At 38.3% G+C, this 12910-nt stretch overlaps 1 protein-coding gene and 1 long non-coding RNA gene across 5 annotated transcripts in view; one reads left to right on the top strand and one right to left on the bottom strand.

Moving 5' to 3' along the window:
• Positions 1-12910, bottom strand: part of Cht10 (Chitinase 10) — a 230269-nt gene that overhangs the window by 130096 nt on the left and 87263 nt on the right. For all 4 annotated transcript variants that reach the window (XM_070101974.1, XM_070101973.1, XM_053797031.2 and 1 more), the window contains exons 2-8: positions 11311-11495; positions 9416-9602; positions 8839-9021; positions 6928-7074; positions 3395-3569; positions 2031-2207; positions 150-353 (exon numbers count right to left, since the gene is read on the bottom strand). In XM_070101974.1, the coding sequence (XP_069958075.1) occupies positions 150-353; positions 2031-2207; positions 3395-3569; positions 6928-7074; positions 8839-9021; positions 9416-9602; positions 11311-11471 (1234 nt within the window). In that variant the 5' untranslated portion in view covers positions 11472-11495. The remainder of the gene's footprint in view (positions 1-149; positions 354-2030; positions 2208-3394; positions 3570-6927; positions 7075-8838; positions 9022-9415; positions 9603-11310; positions 11496-12910) is intronic.
• LOC138855062 (uncharacterized) lies at positions 2030-6975 on the top strand. Its single transcript, XR_011394214.1, has 3 exons — positions 2030-2162; positions 3435-3593; positions 6841-6975. It is a non-coding gene; the product is annotated as an uncharacterized lncRNA (long non-coding RNA).

The following is a 12910-nucleotide window of genomic DNA, read 5'->3' on the forward strand; positions in this document are numbered from 1 at the left end:
TCAACACCAAACTAGACAAATAATATTAAAATAATACAAATATTTTATAATCGGTATAACTCTTGCAAGTCTTGTTACATCCAGTCTAACCTGGCTCAAGATAATGTATGGTAATGTAAGTTAGACAATTCTATTTAATCCAGACTCACCTGGGTATTCCCAGTCAAGGTCAAGGCCATCAAAACCATGCTCCTTGATGAAGGCAGTGACTGACTGGATAAACTTTTCCCTGTTTGCTTTAGTTTTGGCCATCCTAGAGTACTTTTTGCCTCCTTCGTTCCAGCCACCAATAGCAATCATCACCTTCAATGCCGGATTCTTTGCCTTCAGTCCCACTGCTGCCTTGTATGATCCTGGGAATGAACAGGAGAGGTGAGGAACAGATAGGAAATTAAGATGATGAGAGTAATGAGGAAACAGATACACTACCTGTTTGACACTCATCTATTAACCCTATGACTGTCGCGGCCGTATATATACGTCTTACGAGGTACCGTGTTTGACGTATATATACTCATAAATTCTAGCGGCTTCAAATCAAGCAGGAGAAAGCTGGTAGGCCCACATGTGAGAGAATGGGTCTGTGTGGTCAGTGTGCACCATATAAAAAAAAATCCTGGAGCATGCAGTGCATAATGAGAAAAAAAAAACTCCGACCGTTTTTTTTAATTAAAATGCCGACTTTGTGGTCTATTTTCGTATAGTATTTATGGTTGTATTCTCGTTTTCTTGGTCTCACTTGATAGAATGGAAAACATATTATAGAAATAGAGGTGATTTTGATTGATTTTACTATAAAAAGAACCTAGAAATGGAGCTCAAATTAGGGGAAATGTTTGATTTTTGCCAATGTTCAAAAGTAAACAAATGATGCCATTGTCCAATAAATGTCCAAGTAGCCATTCTAATATGCAGTCATGAATGGGTTGATGTTATTTATACAATTATTACAGTATTGCAGTAGTCTGCATAATATTAAGTCTTCTATTTTTTGTTTGAATAAAAATTCAAAATAGAAAGCAAGAGTAATATCAGAGGGGCCTGGAGACATGACTGATGAGCAAAGAAAATTTTATTTTTGAGCCAGGAATGTCTGCATTGTTCATTCTGGACCTTATTTTGAAATTGTCATATTTTTTAGTTTTCATGAAATTGGCCAAATTGCAAATTTCTGACCACATTATTAGGTAGTTGAAATCGGTAAATGGGCAGTTTCTTGTACTCAGTCAATAGAAAAAAATGGAGTTCTAAAGAAATAGCTATGAGTTTGGGCGACTGGAACAATGGAATTAGCCGAAAATAGGGCTCAAAGTGGGCGAAATCGCCGATTTGTGAACAGCACCGAGGTCGCTAACTTCGCGAGAGCATAATTCCGTCAGTTTTCCATCAAATTTCGTTTTTTTGGTGTCATTACAATCGGGAAAAGATTCCCTATCATTTCATAAGAAAAAATAATTTTTTTTTTTTAAATTTTGCGACACCAGGAGACACCTCAGGATTGGGGGTTGCGACAGTCAAAGGGTTAATAAGACAGTGATAGCGTGAATGATGGTGAAAGTGTTCCTTTTTCGGTCACCCTGCCTCAGTGGGAGATGGCCGGTGCATTAAAAAAATTAATTGGTTGTAACATAAATGAAGGAATTCAGGGACAACCCATTAGCAAGACTTTGAGTCCGAGAAATGAAAGATACAGCATCTGCACTCTGAAAGAGGGGTCGGAATGTTGCAGATTGGAGGGTCATATGAACTGTGATGTTGGCACACTTCTGGCATCACAGCTATTGAATGAGTGATGGTAAATTAACTTCCTTTTTCTGGGGGGTCATCCTACCTCAGTAGGTGATTGGTGTATTAAAAAAAATTAATTAGCTGCAATGTAGCTTTAAATGTGTAATGATTTAGTAATTTCTATCACAGGCTCCATTTTTAAAGAACAGTGAACATTAGTATTTCATAGAAAACAAAAGATTGGCCCAAGATTTACCTATAAATTATTTATTTGGCATTCACTCAACCAGCACTGGGCTTACCTTGCACTACATCCAGCTTCTCATCCAATGAAATGATGGTGTGCTCATTTTCCTTCAGACCGGCAAAGGAATAAATGAGATGGGTGCAAGAGAACGGGTCAATATCTGCCACTGAGAAGTCGAAGGGCTCAGGTCTGTACACTGACCAGCCTCCGTAGTAACATATCAGCTTGTAGTCTGGGTGAGGAAGAAAGAGATGCTCTGAGTATATTTTAGCCTAAACTTCCTCGTTAAATTGCAGTAATTAGCAAGGATAGTTTTGCCAAACAAGCCAAGAATATACAGTAAGACCCCCATATCCAATATCCAAAGGGGTTACATTCCAAGACCTATCGCGGTTACCCAAAACTGCAAATAGTAGCGAACCCTACATTTAAAAGTAATTTTTTGTTTACATACATACCTATGATAAAGATTAATTGATGAATTATGCAAAGTAAGTTGAGAATTAGCACATTTTCACTGATGGGAAGCACTTCAAGACTTCCTTAAGCTTTAACAAACTGTCAGCATCACTACTTTTGCACTTTGTTGTCATTATTAAGTAATTAAAGATTATTTTTGGGCCAGAGTAAACCACGGATAACCGAAATCACGGAAACCAAACTCGCAGATACAGCAGTCCTACTGTATGCTGTATTAACTTTGCATCAACTCTTTAACTATTGATTTGATCATTACAATATTAATATTTTCATAGATGCTAAAAAACACAAGTATAATTTATGCTAATCTAACACAGATTACATAGAATTAAATTACATTATATTAAGCAATGTTAAACTGTTAAAATTTATTTAGGTTAGGTTATTTCAGTACAATATAACCTTAAAACAGAGAGGGAGAGACACACACATTGTGTGTGTGTGTGTGTGTGTGTGTGTGTGAGAGAAGAATGAAAGAGAGAAGAATGAAAGAGAGAAGAATGAAAGAGAGAAGAATGAAAGAGAGGAGAATGAAAGAGAGAAGAATGAGAGAAGAATGAAAGAGAGAAGAATGAAAGAGAAGAATGAAAAAGAGAAGAATGAAAGAGAGAAGAATGAAAGAGAGAAGAATGAAAGAGAGAAGAATGAAAGAGAGAAGAATGAAAGAGAGAAGAGGGAAAGAGAGAAGAGGGAGAGAGAGAAGAGGGAGAGAGAGAAGAGGGAGAGAGAGGAGAGAGAAAGAGAGAGGAGAGAAAGAGAGAGGAGAGAAAGAGAGGAGAGAAAGAGAGGAGAGAGAAAGAGAGAGGAGAGAGAGAGAGGAGAGAGAAAGAGAGGAGAAAGAGAGAGGAGAGAGAAAGAGCAAGAGTGAGAGAGCAAGCAAATATTCATCACTAATTAACTAAACACTGCAAGGTGCCCATAAGCTGCTGTGCCCCTCACCTCCACTCTGGCTCCTGATGGTGGCCTTATAATTTTCCAGTTCTCCACCAGCAATATAACCAAATTCATTCTGGCTGTGAGAGCGAGTGTCTTCACCCACAACTATCGCATCTTCAGGAAGCTCCCTCAGCCCCAACAGTACCTCAGACCATGGCCCAAATGGACGACTATTTAGCTGTGGAGGAAAGACAAGCACCAGGTTGGCTGTGGTAAATGTGTTGTCCATTAGAAATACATCAGAATACAGCATGTATGGCATATAATATTGTTTAGGAGTCAGCGAGTCATGCAAAAAATCAACATGGAAATAAGATACAGTGGACCCCCGAGTTTCGTGATTAATCCGTTCCAGAGAGCCTGCCGAAAGTCGAAATTCACGAAACTCGAAACCATTTTCCTCATAAGAAATAATGGAAATAAAATTAATCCGTTCCAGATACCCAAAAATATTAAAATAAAATATTTTTTTTTAAATTAAATAAAGATTTATATACTGAAATCAATGAGAAATCAAGTACATGCATATAAAAAATAATAATAACATTACACTTACCTTTACTGAAGACTTCTGGGTGGATGGAAGATGGGAGGAGGGGATATGAGGAAGGTGTACACTATTGTTTGGAAGGAGAATCTCCTTCCATTAGGACTTTAGGTAGCAAGTCCTTATCTGGGGTTACTTCCCTTCTTCTTTTAATGCCACTGGGAACAACTTGAGAGTCACTGGACCCCTGTCGCACAAAATATCTGTCCAGAGAGGTTTTTTTCTGGTGTTTCTTTTAAGATTTTCCTGAAGTGGGACACAACACTGTCATTGTACATGTTGCAGATATGGCTTGTTTCAGCTTGGTCAGGGTGATACTTTTCAACAAAACTTTGCAACTCATTCCACTTGGCACAAATCTCCTTAGTCTTTGAAGAAGGCACCTCATCCACTCCCTCTTCCTCCTCCTCTGAAGCAAGTTCCTCGGCTGTGGTCTGATGCTGTTCCAGTTGAAGCTCTTGCAGTTCGTCAGTGGTTAGCTCTTCCCTGTGGTCCTCCACCAACTCTTCCACATCCCCGTCACTCACCTCCAACCCCATGGACTTGCCAAATGCCACAACACCTTCCACAACAGGCAGAGGGTTGGCAGGGACAGGGTCTGCCTCAAACCCTTCAAAATCCCTCTGGATCGTGTTCCTCACTTTATTTACCAAAGGGCTTGCACTAGCTTTCCTTGGGTCCATGATGACTTATTTAGCAGTTGCAAGCACAAAAAACAATGGATTATTATGAAATGTATTGTATGAACCCGCGGGGTGATGGTCACATGTTGGTAAACAATGGCACACTGAGCGTGAATGGCGTGGGAGACTGGCTTGGTGTGCGCGGTGATGGACAGACGGGTACTGGACGGTCGCTGAAACACGAGTCTAATCACGAAACTCGAGGCCAAATTTTGCCAAAAAAACTCGCCGAAAGTCGAATTTCACGAAAGTCGAGGCTGCCGAAACTCGAGGGTCCACTGTACTTTGTCTGCCTTTTTATTGGGTTATCCTGGGTCATTTAAACATATGTTTCTATGTATGATAGCTGTACTTATGTGGGCCTGTACCTAAAAAAAAACTTACACAAACTGAAGGACCCAAAATTTGGAACCTACTTGAAACAACAAAAAAAAATCTTTATCTTCCAATAGTTTCCAAAACAATGTCAAAAACACCTCTTAACACTGTAATAGACTGTAATTAAAATGTCATGATCTTAAATATTTAATGTATTAATTGTATCTTACACTGTTAGCTTATTCAACTGCTGCCTCCAATGTAATCAAAACTTATTTTATTATATGCAAACTATTTATGCAAAAATGTCACAGCTATAATTCCATGCTATAACAATATTAATAATAATAATATTTCTACAAGTATGTGTACAAGATATACAGACCATAGCTGACATCAATGACATAGTACTATATAGAAAGCCCCTTGTTATGCAGAGCATTTTGGGCAAATTAGGTAAACTCTGTCCCAGGATGCGGCCCACACCAGTCCGCTAACACCCAGGTACATATATATATGTACCTATTTTACTGCTAGGTGAACAGGGACAGCAAGTATCTTAAGGAAACAAGTCCAAATGTTTCCACCCATACGGGGATTGAACCAGGGACCTCAGTGTGTGAGCTGAGTGTGCTACCAACTGAGCTACAGGACACATTCAAATTCAAATTTTTATTTCTTTGCAAAGTTTACAATGTGTGACTGACATGTTATAAGGAGTCTATTTCCATGCATAGTTTACAATGTGTAATTACAATACTGACCTGCTAAGTGCAAAGAAAGCCACTATCATGCCGAGGCATTTCAGGCAGACTAAAACATTTTTTTTTTTTTTTTTTTTTTTTTTAACAAGTCAGGTGTCTCCCACCAAAGCAGGGTGACCCACAAAGAAAGAAAATCCCCAAAAAAGACTAAAAGACTAAACATGTTTGCATTAATTACAGTAAAAGTCTCTCATAGTGCACACCTTTGTAGTAAATTTTATTTGTTAGTAGAACCCTAGTTCTCCATGGGGAAGTGGAACAGAATTCTTCCTCCGTAAGCCATGCGTGTTGTAAGAGGCGACTAAAATGCCGGGAGCAAGGGGCTAGTAACCCCTTCTCCTGTATATATTACTAAATGTAAAAGGAGAAACTTTCGTTTTTCCTTTTGGGCCACCCTGCCTCGGTGGGATATGGTCGGTGTGTTGAAAGAAAAGAAAGAAAGAACCCTACTTACATTTCTTTTCAACAAATAGAGTATGCACCATAAAAGCTTTAAAAAGGTGGCCGAGGCATTAAAAAGTTTCTATTCAGAGGCTTCTATAATCTATAATACAAAAGATTCGTGAATACCTGTCCCAGGATAAAAAGCAAACAATGGCTAGAATTTTTGGCAGTGTAAAATTCTTTCTTGTTACATTTTAACATACAATAATTTAAACTTACAATATTTTTATTAAATTTATAATAGTCACTAGTAATAGTATTAACCATTGCCACTTTCTCTGAAAGAAATGCCAAGTCCATATTCTCTGAAATGATTCGATGACATACTGCTTGAAACACCAGCTTTACCTCTGGGTAAATTTATACAGTAAATTTTTATTGAAGTTCTGGGTATATAACATATACTTCTAGATCAGATAGAATGTCATACATGATGTCAAAAACTTCACTGATTTTGACAAAGTATGAAATTTTAAATTTTTTTTGCCTTTCTTGGAGGTGTCATGACTGTAACCCTAATTTTCCCATAAAATATACATATTACATAGTCCAAAATTAAATAAGCTATAGATTTCAGGAAAGTAACATTGATATTATGTATACATTGTGAAGGCTGTACTAGTTTTAGTCTGGCTAAAATACTTCACATAACAAGGGACTTATAAAGGAACATACAAAGAGGTATAATTCCAGAGATGATGCAATACCACATCATTTTTGGAAATATTTGACTGTGACCTATGCTGACCTGCAACAAAAGAGACCACAACTTGGACTGACCTGTGCTGGGAGAGGGCTGGCCTCCTCTGGGTCTTGGCTCTGAATGAAGAGTGGTGGTGATTCTACAGCAGACCTGATGCCTGCCCATCCGTACTTTCCATCAACGTTGATATTATCTGATACCTCCACCACCACTGCCTCCAACATCTGCAGAAAGCACAAGTTAAGAAGAATCAAAGTTAATACCATGGCTAGAACAATCTGCAATTAACCCATGATTTAGAAAAGAAATTTTAGAAACATTATGGTTAGTTTAGTATCTTTTTTTATGCACCCCATTCCTATTCTTAGGCAGTAGTCAAAAAATTACAGAGCCAATTATGGTCCATGGTCAATCATTATAAAGTCTTAGTTATGGCTTTATAATAGTCCAGAGCAAACGAAAATGTTGTCCTAAGTGTCTCCGCCAAATTATGGGTTAGTTGCAAAATTCAAGTTAGTCTCACATTTTATTATATGCCCTATATCTATCCTTGGGGCACTAGTCATCCCCAAACATCTTGCAGGCAATAGTTACCCCAGACCCATCTTATGGGCACCAACCAAAAGTTTACCGACACATAATGGGTACAGCTATTAGGCCCAAACATTCAGTTAACTAAGCAAGTTACAGTAGTATTGAACTATGTACAAGAATAATTAATTCAGTCATCTTTAAGTAGTGGAGGAGTGAATAAGAATGAGAGATAGTAACATAAAGAGGCAAGAAAGTGGTAGTAAAGTAGTAGAGAGCTCAGGAGAGAGAGGTAATAGAGAGGGTAAGAGTGATATAGTCAGAGAATTATTATTGTAAAGCAGGAGAGGAATGAGCCTTACCTCCTGATGAAGATAAAATGCATAAATAAAGCAGATGTAACATATAAGAAGAAACAAGTTAACATTCATGAAAGCATGTGATGGACACAATTTTTTTTTATACGGTGGCTATCTTCCACCGAGGCTGGGTGATCCAAAACTAAAAAAACAAAAGTTTTTCTTTATACATGTAGTAAATTATACAGGAGAAGGGGTTACTAGCCCCTTTCTCCTGGCATTTTAAATCACCTAAAATGACAGGCATAGCTTACAGAGGAAGGATTCTTTTCCACATGGACACAAATCACACTGAAATATGTTTACTACATAAACCAATTAGGTCAAACGGCTAAGTAAGTGTACAAACAGGCATTAAAATTTAAACATGTATAAGAAACAAAAGATGTTGCTCATCTTATGGCATTCATTATTAAAGCAAGAGGAAAAACCATTTATATTTTCTCTTAGATTTACCTCATTAGATATACTACATTGTGCCCCTGATATAGTTCTAATATACCTTTAGCATCTCCATGGGGAAGTGGAACAGAATTCTTCCTCCGTAAGCCATGCGTGTCGTAAGAGGCGACTGAAATGCCGGGAGCAAGGGGCTAGTAACCCCTTCTCCTGTATATATTACTAAATTTGAAAGGAGAAACTTTCGTTTTTCCTTTTGGGCCACCCCACCTCGGTGGGATACGGCTGGTACGTTGAAAGAAGAAAGAATACCTTTAGTAGTTTTCGAGAGTATGCCTACCTCTGCAACCTAGCCCTAGGCCCAGCTTGTCTGGTGCTTGCCTGGTTGTCCAGGCTGTTGCTGCTGCTGGTGCACATTAATAAATGGGGCCTTGTAACTCCAGCCTGGGGTTATGAGGCCATCATACAGAGCTATACTGATTATACTCCCTGACTTCATCCTTTGGGAATATAGTAAGTATGCTTTTGTATGATGGTCTTGTATCCCTAGGCTGGGACTGGAGTGCCTGATTCATTGCACCACTGGCTGCCATCACCTGAATACCTCCAGTAAGTCTGAAATTTTCTTTGTATATTTTCATTACAAATTCAAACAAAATGAGTTCCTCTCAAGGATCACAGGATGAGAGAAGGACTTACATCATCTCTGATGCCTCCATGGTACGGTGTCTGGAAATGAGGGTAAGACTCTACAACCCCTCGTGAGAATGGCACCTGATCTTCCTCCTCACTTCCGTGGGCCATGTACTGCTCAGCTTCAACAGGCACGAACTCAACAGCATCACGGAGAGGAACGTGGTCATTATCCTCCATGTCTGCATACTGTAATAGTGAAAGTGAATAAAGGATTAACTTTCAGTGGAAATATCTGTATTCTGAGATTTAGAAGTCTGCATATTAATGTCTGTCTGCATTGAGGGATTTATACAGAGTACCTAACATAAAGAGGGGTCCCTATCTTATAAAGAGTACCTACCTTAAAGGAAGTCCTTACCTTATAAAGGAGGGGTCACTATCTTATGGAAGGGTCTCTGCCTGATTTTAGGCTCCTACCTGATGGCAGATTCCTTCATTGTGAAGGGCCTATATCCTAACAGAATTGGAGCAATGTGGGGAGAGGGAAACATTTTTATTAATATCATGTATATTCACACAAAAGCATAAACCCAAATGGGCCATAAAAGATCTGTTCTGAAAAAAAAGTGAAAACACACACCTGAGAGATGTATGGGGTACCAATGAGTGTGCTGTGGGTATGTGGGTGAGACTCAATGTGCCCTCTGTGGAATCCTTGAGTCTCATATGGTGCAACATATGGTGATGCATAGGGGATGTTGGAAGGAACAGAATAGTCTACAGGGTTCTGTCCTCTGTTGCGAATGTGGACTTCAGAGGGTGATATGCTGAAAAAAGATGGAAAAATCAGATGCACAGGGAATACTGATATAAAAAGACAAATTTTACAAGTTATTCACATATATCTACCAAACTAAATATATTTTTGCACACATCTACACTTTCTCGTCAACTAAAATGATTAAAGAAAACATGTGCCCTTCCTCATATCCCTGCTCTCTTTCTTGAAGGGTACATACACAACATGACCTCAAAGCTAACCATGAAATCACACCCCCATCCTGATGTAAGTTTCCAAAGCTGATGTTCGGATACCCAGTTTTCATGTACATCTTCGCTGATGTTAAGCTCACACTCAGTAACACATTAAATGAAAATAAAAATTAACTTTATATTTCCAAACAGAACTTACAATAAGTACAAAAAAGGTACAAGCTACTTGAAAAGCCACCAATTATGGCAGTAATTATGTGTGACCTAAGAGTCACATGTCCCTGCTGGATATTCATGCTTTCACCTCTCAATAAATCTTTCCAACTATCTTGCCATCTCCTCTTCTTATATTCACTAGTCTATATTCACCTACATATTCTCATCATGGAGAATTCCTTGATGCTGATGAAAGGATCTAGATCCTGGGAGCTGCTGCTATGCTTCCATTTCCTTGATCAAATTCAATTAGCCTTACTCACTGCTTCAGGTACTCAAGACTCCTACTGATTTAGCATTTTCCCAGGACCATAATAATTAATCAGCCTATAGTACAGAAGGACAGTATTTGTAGCCAAAAAATATATTGTAGACAGTATGCAATTAGGTAACCTTGCCAAAAATAGTCTTGCAAAAATTAGCATAATACATATACTGCATTTGTGCTGATTACTATCAAAGTGCCTTGATGCTGATGATCTAAGGAACTTGTCTTATCCTTCCTTGATATCAAACCTGAATGCTTCACATTTCCTAGGCAATAAAGACCATCATGAGTTTAGCACTTCTCCTGATTCAGATATAAAAATTAACTACATAACAAAGGCCCCAAAACATCCTGTGCACACTTCTTGACTGTTAAAAAATATAAATAAGATCACCAGGAAAACAATGAACTAATTAGGAGTAAGCAGTCATTTATAAATGATTAGCTACCAGACTGCCTTAATCTTATCCAAAAATATTGTGCTAAATAATGTTCAATACTGACATAAACAATAAAAAAAAAACATAACAATTTGTTAAATGAAGTGGTATAAAAAAGTTTGTTAAGTTAACTGACTTATAATAATCATAAAATGCAGCTTAATGTTATTTTATATAGTTATAACTATAATGACTTTACATCTAATCCTCTCCATACTTTCAACATGGCCAAACCTTCTCAACAACCTTCTCAGGATATATACAGTATTATTATTATTATTAAAATCAAGGGGGAAGCGCTAAACCCGGAGGATTATACAGCGCCTGGGGGGGATGTGGAAGGCATTCAGGCTTAATTCGGGGAACTGGAGCACAGATCCAATTCCATAAATCAAGAGCCCCTCACCAACATCAAGGAACCTTCCTTGAGGGGAGGATATATACAGTATATGCAATAATCACAAATGAGCAATAAAAGATGCAAAATAAGCACATCATTAGGAGCTTGCCATGTTGAAGAAATAGAGTACAACTATCATTCAACTTCCCATGTAGTTATTTTGCACATACAGTTTATATTAAACAAATAATAAATTGATGATGAAACCTGCAGCTCACCTGTAGCTGTAGAGAAGATGCTTATAGCTTGGCATCTGACTCTGAATGAAATCTGGAGGATGTACATAGATTGGGACAGTCTGGATGTGGCTTGGGTAGGGAATTTGTGGTTGCAAAGACAAAGCATCCACCACTGCTGCTAACACCACCAGGACCAACATCTTCACCTGGCCCACCTCCTCCTGCTGGAAATTAATTACATTTGGTAAGGTGGGAAAAACAATCATGATTTCGTAGAATGTAGCATCACACTCTTAAGTATCTGTAGTAAAGACAGTATTTAGGTAGCTTTAAAAATAGGGTCTATAATACTACTACTCAAAAGAAGCGCTAAACCCATTAGTCATACAGTGATGTATTTTTTTTGTGTGAACTAAACCTGTCATGGACTTTAAACTTATTATTATTATTATTATTATTATTATTATTATTATTATTATTATTATTATTATTATATTCAAACATGCTCTAAACTCCTATGGGCACAATGGAAATAAATAATGTCTGACTTTATTAAGATATAAGATCACTGTATAAGTTTAAATTTATGTATATGACCTAAATAAAAACTCACACCTAAGATACAATCTTCGGCTCACAACCAGAAACAACAAGGTTCAATCCTGGAGAGGGTGTAGTCGCTGTACATGTTTCCGTTTGCTTGCAGTTCATTTTCTTAATAACAGACATCATTTCACTGCTGCAAAAACAGTCAAATGATTTATGAAGATGCCCAGTGACAGCCGGGATTCCTGTTTGTATGGCAAACTTTTATCTTGCATTTCACTTATTTCCGTTGTGGTATCCCCTCAAGGAAGGTTCCTTGATGTTGGTGAGGGGCTTTAGGGAATTGGATCTGTGCTCCAGTTCCCCGAATTAAGCCTGAATGCCTTCCACATCCCCCCCCCCCCAGGCGCTGTATAATAATCCGTTGTGATATATGTTACAATAGGCTATTTTTTTATGGATAAAGAACAACTTTACTTAACCAAACCTAGCCTAGCCTTCTGTAGTCTACTCTAGCCTTAATTAAGTCTTGTCTGGTCTAGTCTAGCCCTGTCTTGTCTGGTCTAGTCTAGCCCTGTCTTGTCTAGCCTCGTCTAGCCTAGCCTCATCTAGACTAGTATGGTCTAAATAATGAAAATCGAGAACTTTGCGTGCGACCAGCAGTTATAGCCTGGTTGATAAGGTCCTGATCCACTACGAGGCCTGGTCACGGGGCGGACCGCGGGGGCGTTGACCCCCGAAACCTTCTCCAGGTACACCCAATGAAAATAAGTCACATTCTCTTTTTTGGATTATCCTAGTTAATTTACACATACGTTACTATGATAATTTGTGGAACTGTATGTATGTGTACCTAAATAAACATACACTACTTGAAAAATTCACATAGCATTTGTGTGGACGGGTTGTCTACTTATCACTAAATAGGTACCCGGGAGTTAGGCGACTATTTTGGGTGTTATTCTGGGATATAATAATATTGGTGATGTGCTAGTAAATGGAAATAAGCTATACAACTCAGCTGTCTTCTGACACCTGATTGACACTCCTGGTCACACACATAAAACACATTCCCCATAGTCTTCCTGGGGTA

Source organism: Cherax quadricarinatus, chromosome 79 (assembly GCF_038502225.1).
Source record: "Cherax quadricarinatus isolate ZL_2023a chromosome 79, ASM3850222v1, whole genome shotgun sequence".
NCBI classification, from domain to species: Eukaryota; Metazoa; Arthropoda; class Malacostraca; order Decapoda; family Parastacidae; genus Cherax; species Cherax quadricarinatus.